The 9,263-nt window shown below is 34.3% G+C and overlaps 1 protein-coding gene across 2 annotated transcripts; it reads left to right on the forward strand.

Moving 5' to 3' along the window:
- Positions 1–359: 359 nt before the first annotated feature.
- LOC105118417 (glutamate--glyoxylate aminotransferase 2) lies at positions 360–7,455 on the forward strand. Of its 2 annotated transcripts, XM_011016367.1 has the most exons (14): positions 360–534; positions 1,425–1,490; positions 1,619–1,736; positions 2,097–2,178; positions 2,316–2,403; positions 2,590–2,748; positions 3,071–3,098; positions 5,070–5,215; positions 5,310–5,441; positions 5,874–5,939; positions 6,056–6,120; positions 6,338–6,429; positions 6,530–6,686; positions 7,158–7,455. In XM_011016367.1, exons 1-14 carry the CDS (start codon positions 418–420, stop codon positions 7,285–7,287), a joined length of 1,446 nt encoding a protein of 481 aa, XP_011014669.1. In that variant the 5' UTR covers positions 360–417; the 3' UTR covers positions 7,288–7,455. The 2 variants fall into 2 exon arrangements, with proteins under 2 accessions (XP_011014669.1, XP_011014670.1); XM_011016368.1 differs by lacking the exons at positions 5,070–5,215; positions 5,310–5,441; positions 5,874–5,939; ... (1 more) ...; positions 6,338–6,429; positions 6,530–6,686 and adding exons at positions 3,339–3,470; positions 3,898–3,963; positions 4,080–4,144; positions 4,362–4,453; positions 4,554–4,710 and having other exon boundaries at positions 3,071–3,244.
- Positions 7,456–9,263: the final 1,808 nt, after the last annotated feature.

Here is a 9,263-nt window from a genome sequence, read left to right on the forward strand (position 1 = left end):
TTTTGGAGTTTTGCCCAGTTTCAGTGCTTCGCATGCGTCACCATTGTAATTTGGTTTTTTCTTTCACAATCTTGGGTTTGATTTCTTTTTTTTCGTTGTCCCTTTTGACGTTGTGTTAACATATTCTTTGTCTGATTCTAGAATCTTAATTTGATGCTTGTTATTGAAATTTCTGACGCATTTGCTGAATATTCATTGGTTGCTGTAAATTCGTAGGTGGAAATTTAATTGTTAGATTAAAATTCTGACAATTGGGTGTATTTTTTTTTCTTATGATTAGAGTGGCCATGTTGATGTTTCATTTAATGCTTTGTTTTATTTTCATTCCAATGTTTACCGATGAAAATTGTTGACTAGAAACTGAATTTGCTCTCTTGCCTGATTTTTCAGACTGATTGAGAAGGTAGACTAACCATCATGGCACCTAGAGCATTAGACTATGAATCGTTGAATGAAAACGTCAAGAAGGTTCAGTATGCTGTAAGAGGCGAGTTATATCTTCGAGCTTCTGAGCTTCAAAAGGAAGGGAAGAAGGTATTTATATTGTATTATATTATATTATATTAAGTCTGATCAAATTTTCTTCAGAAATATTGTTTTTCGTAATTTAGCTTATGATGTTTCGTGGATTTGAAAGTTAACTTAAATAAATGTGTTGAAATTCTACTGAATTTATGTGGATGCAACAACTGGAGATTTTTAGTAGATTAAGCTGGCCAATTTTATTACTAGCATTATGCAACAACTGGAGATTTTTAGTAGATTTTCACACCTATCAGCTGGCCAATTTTATTACTAGCACTGCCATCACTGCTTCTAGTTCCGGTTGCTGATTCCCTGTCTTCCAAGTTTTCATATACGTCACTGCTAATTCCTTTGTTGGATGTGCCTCTTGTTTGCGTTCTATTTATTTTTTTCGCTTTTGAATTCATGAAAGAATTTGTTAAATGTAATGCACGCTTTTCATTAGAGGGAGGCTTTTTCTCTCATCAATTGTGAAAACCTAGTCCTATGGGAGATGCATATTCAGTTATATTTTGTATTCCATATAATTTGTATGTAAAAGTACAGCATGTTTGCCATTAAATGTACTTGCATATTTTGTAGCACAGTCATGAGCCATGCAATAGCAATATATGCTCCATGATCTTGCACTAGGCAATCAATGATAATCTTGAATATTAGACCTTCTAATATGATTCTAGTGCCTTAACCTGTTACTCTATGTGTAAAATCTTACTTCACATGTGATTTAATTCCTTGTAAAACCATGGGAAGATGTCTGTATTTTGGCTTTAAATCGACCAGTACAAAACATTTAATACATATATGAGTGTGTGTGTGTGTGTGTTTTATGTATGTATTAAATGTCATTATCCTTTGCCTATTTCTTCGAGTCTCACTGCTTCAAATTTATTCTGTAGATTATTTTCACAAATGTCGGCAATCCTCATGCTCTTGGACAGAAGCCACTTACCTTTCCTCGCCAGGTAAAGTTGCAGTATCTTAAACCTCTGTATATGTATCTTTTGTATTTACTGCTTAAATGAACTGTTTTGAGTTGCTTATGGATTCTTGTCTATATAGTTGAGTTGAACCATGGAAAGTTCTATTGTAGGTGGTTGCTCTCTGCCAAGCACCATTTCTACTAGATGATCCAAATGTGGGGTTTTTATTCCCTGCGGATGCTATTGCAAAAGCTAAGCATTATCTTGCTATGACTACTGGTGGTCTAGGTATCTTCTTTTTACCTGCCTTTCCTTGCATAAGTTGTGGAAAGGGGTTGAAACATTATCAAGTGCATTGGGGTATCTTGCATTTACAGGTTGGTCAGTGGAGGGTTATTAAATCACACAAGTACTGAAACATTAAGAATTTTTTTAGGTGGTTGTATCCTAGATGCTTCACCTTATGCCAACTCCACATGTACATTGTCATTTCATTTTCGCCCATATTCCTTTCTTATATGTTCCTGCCTTGAGAACTTTATGGTTTTCAATATCTTGCTGCTCTAGCTAGTTAAAGAGTAGTACCACTGTGACACTGCCATCAGAACCTGCAATGCAAATTAAAGTTACTCTTGTTCACATGTTTAGGTGCTTACAGTGACTCTCGAGGTATGCCTGGAGTTAGGAAGGAGGTAGCAGATTTCATTGAAAGGCGTGATGGATATCCAAGGTGATGTTGTTATATAAAATGGTCATTTTCTGCTCTCTCTATCTCTCCGTGTGCGGTTGTGTTTTGAATAAATAGTTGTTGTCTTTGTTCTGCAAGTGTTAAGCTGAAGTTCACATTGCTGCTCACTTTGTTGACAGTGACCCAGAACTCATATTCCTCACTGATGGTGCCAGTAAAGGTGTCATGCAGATCTTGAATACTATTATCTGCGGTGAAAGTGATGGGGTAAGTATACTTTCCTGCAATGAATGGAAGTACTACTGTCTCCTTTGATTTAATGTAGGCTTCTTCTAAATCTTTTCCCAGCCCCTTCTTTCTTGTTGGTAATGATAGAGGTTTGCTTTATCTTAGTGTCATTATCATACCATTTACCAGACAATGCCTGTAATAAAAATATCATGTATTTGTCAGGTTTTGGTTCCAGTGCCACAGTACCCGCTTTACTCTGCTGCAATTTCTCTATTTGGCGGTTCCCTCGTTCCATATTATCTAGAAGAGACAGCAAACTGGGGTCTTGATGTTAATGACCTTAGACAATCAGTTGCACAAGCTCGCTATAAAGGAATAACTGTTAGTATGCTTTGACTCGACCTTGTATATATCTCGTATACATGCAATTGCTTGATATCTATTTGGAAATTGGAACCTTAGAATTTAACAGAAAACTGGAAGAACAGAATGGATAGGGTATTGATTTTAACTGTCTGGATTTTACTTGTATTGGCCAGTTATTTGGACGATTACTCTCGGAAATTCTATCTACTTGGGAAGATTGGTCTATTGTCCTCTTCTATCTTAATATTTTATGTGCATGCATCAGCTACTGACCCAATGTGTCTTATAATGCTCATTACCGCAAACTAAATCTTTAATATATTTGATATATGGTCAGGTAAAAGCAATGGTGATTATTAACCCAGGCAACCCCACTGGTCAGTGTCTTAGTGAAGCTAATTTAAGGGAAATATTGCGCTTCTGTTACCAAGAAAACTTGGCTCTTCTTGGAGATGAGGTTTATCAACAGAACATTTACCAGGATGAACGTCCATTTATTAGTGCTAGAAAGGTAATTATTGTTTTGCCTCTAAATTCAAGTATTTGTTACTGGAATTACAACTGGTATTAAATTATCAATAATATTTTTGCTGTGACTTTGAAAGGTTTTGATGGGCATGGGCCCACCCATGAGCAAGGAAGTCCAGCTTGTTTCTTTCCACACTGTGTCCAAAGGATATTGGGGTGAATGTGGGCAGCGGGGTGGATACTTTGAGATGACAAACATTCCTCCAAAGGTTTGCTTTTTATCTTATAGATATTTGCATCCTTCTTGAGTTGCAAGCTATGTGTTTCTTGCAAATATTAATTTAGGCATTCATACAATAAAAACAATTAGGCATTCATAACCACACAAAATATAAAAGAATTACAGAACAATATAAAATTTACAGAAAGCTGGGCCAAAAAAAAAAAAAAGATGTGGTTGACTAGAATACTCTTAGCTTATATCATTTCATATGATTCACAAATTCTCTTATCTTCATTCTATCTATTGATAAAACAGATTTCTTTTTTTCATAATAATTGTTCAATGTCTTTAATCTCATGTGTTTTATGACATGCAATATGGAAATTAAACACCAGAATGATCTTTCAATTCGAGCAGTATTTGAACTACAAACATTCAAAAGTCATCTTTGTTTATAATGATTTATGCTGCAGACTGTTGATGAGATTTATAAGGTTGCATCAGTATCACTTAGTCCAAATGTCCCTGCACAAATATTTGTAAGTAGCCTGCACACTTTCTGCTGTGGTAATTTTATCTATTTAGCTGGGAGATCCAGTGCTTGTTTCTCGTTAGTGCTCCAGTTCCTGTTGTAACAAATTCTAGCTATTTACAGATGGGGCTGATGGTCAACCCGCTTAAACCTGGAGATATTTCATATGAGCAGTTCATTAGGGAAAGGTACGCCTGCTAAGATTTAGTTTCTGAGGAGTTAATTCAGTATTCATGATGATAAATGAAACTGAACCAAGGACATTCCCCTTTGATTTAGAACTTTGCTAAACTGTCAATCTGATTTCCAAACTAGTTAATGGATACTATTAATGTCCATTGTCAAGTAAAAGAATTGTCTACTTTGAGCAAGGAATAACAATGTTTTATGATCAAAACAACGCAGCAAAGGAATCATTGAATCATTAAGGAGAAGAGCAAGGATGATGACTGATGGATTCAACAGCTGCAAAAATGTGATATGCAATTTCACAGAAGGTAAATTGTTGTTTCTTAGCTATTTTAACATCTTGCATTTTGTGATCTCACTCCCAATCTGTACCTGGACGTTGTATGACATTGTAGAATCTGGTTTTAGGTGCTATGTATTCATTTCCTCAAATACGATTGCCACCTAAAGCAATAGAAGCTGCCAAAAAGGCTGGAAAGGTTCCTGATGTTTTCTACTGTCTCAAGCTTTTGGAAGCCACTGGCATTTCCACAGTCCCTGGTTCAGGATTTGGACAAAAAGAAGGGTAACTTCTGATTTTTCTTTTTTGATTTAAACTCTGGATTTAGCTGTAGCTAAATGCCATTTTCCTATTGCATTCTTTTTAATAGTTTTACAGGGCTTGAACACACAAGCATGCATGCACACAGACACATATGAGACGAAACAAAAGAAAACTGTCTTGAAAAGTTCAGCCAATTCTCTTGGCTATGTTTCTCTTCACGCGGATTGATTTCTTGTCACATACTGATTTTTTTTGTTTTTTTATATTCGCATCATAATTTGAATCATGTATTTGTGAAGATTACGTGCATGCTTCTGACAGGTATATGGAGAATTATTTTTCTCACTTGTCTTCTTTTGTTTCTGAAGGGGGTTTTGCAGGCAACCCCACTGGTCAGTGTCTTAGTGAAGCTAATTTAAGGGAAATATTGCGCTTCTGTTACCAAGAAAACTTGGCTCTTCTTGGAGATGAGGTTTATCAACAGAACATTTACCAGGATGAACGTCCATTTATTAGTGCTAGAAAGGTAATTATTGTTTTGCCTCTAAATTCAAGTATTTGCTACTGGAATTACAACTGATATTAAATTATCAATAATATTTTTGCTGTGACTTTGAAAGGTTTTGATGGGCATGGGCCCACCCATGAGCAAGGAAGTCCAGCTTGTTTCTTTCCACACTGTGTCCAAAGGATATTGGGGTGAATGTGGGCAGCGGGGTGGATACTTTGAGATGACAAACATTCCTCCAAAGGTTTGCTTTTTATCTTATAGATATTTGCATCCTTCTTGAGTTGCAAGCTATGTGTTTCTTGCAAATATTAATTTAGGCATTCATACAATAAAAACAATTAGGCATTCATAACCACACAAAATATAAAAGAATTACAGAACAATATAAAATTTACAGAAAGCTGGGCCAAAAGAAGAAAAAAAAAAAGATGTGGTTGACTAGAATACTCTTAGCTTATATCATTTCATATGATTCACAAATTCTCTTATCTTCATTCTATCTATTGATAAAACAGATTTCTTTTTTTCATAATAATTGTTCAATGTTTTTAATCTCATGTGTTTTATGACATGCAATATGGAAATTAAACACCAGAATGATCTTTCAATTCGAGCAGTATTTGAACTACAAACATTCAAAAGTCATCTTTGTTTATAATGATTTATGCTGCAGACTGTTGATGAGATTTATAAGGTTGCATCAGTATCACTTAGTCCAAATGTCCCTGCACAAATATTTGTAAGTAGCCTGCACACTTTCTGCTGTGGTAATTTTATCTATTTAGCTGGGAGATCCAGTGCTTGTTTCTCGTTAGTGCTCCAGTTCCTGTTGTAACAAATTCTAGCTATTTACAGATGGGGCTGATGGTCAACCCGCTTAAACCTGGAGATATTTCATATGAGCAGTTCATTAGGGAAAGGTACGCCTGCTAAGATTTAGTTTCTGAGGAGTTAATTCAGTATTCATGATGATAAATGAAACTGAACCAAGGACATTCCCCTTTGATTTAGAACTTTGCTAAACTGTCAATCTGATTTCCAAACTAGTTAATGGATACTATTAATGTCCATTGTCAAGTAAAAGAATTGTCTACTTTGAGCAAGGAATAACAATGTTTTATGATCAAAACAACGCAGCAAAGGAATCATTGAATCATTAAGGAGAAGAGCAAGGATGATGACTGATGGATTCAACAGCTGCAAAAATGTGATATGCAATTTCACAGAAGGTAAATTGTTGTTTCTTAGCTATTTTAACATCTTGCATTTTGTGATCTCACTCCCAATCTGTACCTGGACGTTGTATGACATTGTAGAATCTGGTTTTAGGTGCTATGTATTCATTTCCTCAAATACGATTGCCACCTAAAGCAATAGAGGCTGCCAAAAAGGCTGGAAAGGTTCCTGATGTTTTCTACTGTCTCAAGCTTTTGGAAGCCACTGGCATTTCCACAGTCCCTGGTTCAGGATTTGGACAAAAAGAAGGGTAACTTCTGATTTTTCTTTTTTGATTTAAACTCTGGATTTAGCTGTAGCTAAATGCCATTTTCCTATTGCATTCTTTTTAATAGTTTTACAGGGCTTGAACACACAAGCATGCATGCACACAGACACATATGAGACGAAACAAAAGAAAACTGTCTTGAAAAGTTCAGCCAATTCTCTTGGCTATGTTTCTCGTCACGCGGATTGATTTCTTGTCACATACTGATTTTTTTTGTTTTTTTATATTCGCATCATAATTTGAATCATGTATTTGTGAAGATTACGTGCATGCTTCTGACAGGTATATGGAGAATTATTTTTCTCACTTGTCTTCTTTTGTTTCTGAAGGGGGTTTTGCCCGCCCCCCTCCCCCATCCTTTTCTTTTGTGGGTGTGCAAAAGCACGTCTCTAGATGAGTCTGTTCCTAAACTGTAATTAAATGCTAGTGTCTGATTGTTAAGCTTTCTTGCAGGGTCTTTCATTTAAGGACAACCATTTTACCGGCAGAGGAAGAAATGCCCGAAATCATGGCCAGTTTCAAGAAGTTCAACAATGAGTTCATGGAGCAATATGATGACCGCAGTGGTTATTCAAGGTTGTAAGAAATCCTTCAAATTCTGCAAATTGTATCATATTATTGGGCAATTGCAAGCTGTTTCGTATATGCTTCCTTGAATTGCCTGTATTTGGCTATATAAACTAAATTCTGTTGAAGACTCATTCTGCTGCTAATCATCGCTCAAATATCAATCGACTGGATGAATGTGTACTTAATCTGGCATCTAGTACTGTCGTTAATAAAGGTGAAGAAAGCTCAATCTTCACTTAATTAGTCTGATGAGCTAGCTACTAAATGGTTGCCTACCTCTGCCTCTTCGCATCAATATCTTGCCCTAAGCAACTGATAAAATAAAACCATTAGTTTGCTTTGGAATTTAAGCGTTTCGTTCCCTTTTACGCTTAACACAAATTTGTCCTCGCTTCTTGTGTGCTTGCTTGCCCTCTAGGTCTGCCACCCTTCAATGCTGCATTCCCTTCATTTTTGACTATGATATAAGCAATTTTTCATTTTATTTTTATTTTTCTCCAGGTAGCTAGTCATTTATGGCTTGGCAGTGTTTGAGAGTTTAGTAATAATTATTTTTTAAAATATTTTTAATTAAAATATAAAAAATAATTTAAATATTAATATAATATTATTTGGACTGCATTGTCAACCGGGTGTAAATTATGGTATTTGAATTCCCAATAAAGTATAAAGAGGAGTATAGCTAGATGTGATCTTCCGAAATCTGAATGCACATGATATGGAAGACAAGGAAGTAACCAGTGAAAAGGATCAGCAAATCCTGCCAGCAGCACCTGTTGATGGGGAATTGTTCATGGTAAAAGTGAAAGGGACCTGAGCCCCTGCTTGCTTTTTCCGGCAAGTTGCATGTCTGAAATTTCAAAAGCGGAAATCAACGGCTACACGGTCTTGCCTCTAGCTTGTAGTATGTGGAATCGAATTTTCTATTAATAATGTAAGCTTCAAAACAGTCTCAAGTATCATGTGGTCAATTAATGTTCTAATCCAAAGCAAAACTAGGGCTCGTGAAATTTTGAAAAGGGTCTCTAGTTAATTAATTTTCGTATTGTTCACTTGATTTTTCATTAATTTCTTGCTGGGTAACGATATTAATGTGAAATTACACCGACGAACATCATCAATTTAGAATAAATTATTATTATTATTATTATTAAAAATTTATAAAAAAATATCATTTTATTTTTTTATAAAAATTATTTAACTCAGATTAATTTAAATTAACTTGTTAAATTTATAATTTAAATTAAAAATGTCTGTGGATTAAGTTTGGATCCATAATTATAATCAATCTCACTTCTAATATTTTATAAATTTTCAACTTGACTTATTTAATTTTTTTGGACCCGTGAATTGAATATAATAAGTTGATATAATTTTTTTATGTTAATGGTACATGTATCCGGGATGAGTATACATAATTTTTTATTCTTTGACGATATTTAACAATACATTTATAAAGATAAATGATTGAATAAATTATTTTATCAGATATATTTAAATTCTTTTCCCAAACCAGGAGAACGCTTGTCTATGATATGCATAACATAAAAGTGAAAATTATTCAAGTAGCAAAAAAAACTTTATGAAAAAAAAAGATGAAATTAATAGTTGCTGTCCTAGGTTCATAAGATGCATCACACTTCTCTACTTTCTTATTAATATTTTATAGCTAGGTACCAAGAAAAGTGCTATTGATACCAAGAATTTTCTAGCATTACTTGTATTTAATTAGCTATAAATGTTGAGGGTTAACCTAGTTTTAAATATCTTAAACCATGATATCTATCTATTTATTTTTTTATTTACCATCATTATAGTATTAATGTTAACTAATTTTAATGGATTAAATTTGGTTAAATAATATAAATTTTACTAATACCCTAATTTTTTTAAATGCACCTAACTTAAATCACATCCATTCAAATTTGATAACTATTATTATATTGCAACATTTTAGTATAATAATAATAATAATAATAATAATCATGA

This window comes from Populus euphratica, unplaced genomic scaffold, assembly GCF_000495115.2.
Source record: "Populus euphratica unplaced genomic scaffold, PopEup_1.0 scaffold1922.1, whole genome shotgun sequence".
Classification (NCBI taxonomy): Eukaryota; Viridiplantae; Streptophyta; class Magnoliopsida; order Malpighiales; family Salicaceae; genus Populus; species Populus euphratica.

Coding starts and splice junctions, on each gene's coding strand:
- LOC105118417 (XM_011016368.1), top strand. CDS start 418: ATGGCACCTAGAGCATTAGACTATGAATCGTTGAATGAAAACGTCAAG. Junction 3,964..4,079: donor ATGTCCCTGCACAAATATTT/GTAAGTAGCCTG, acceptor AGCTATTTACAG/ATGGGGCTGATGGTCAACCC. Junction 4,145..4,361: donor GAGCAGTTCATTAGGGAAAG/GTACGCCTGCTA, acceptor AAAACAACGCAG/CAAAGGAATCATTGAATCAT.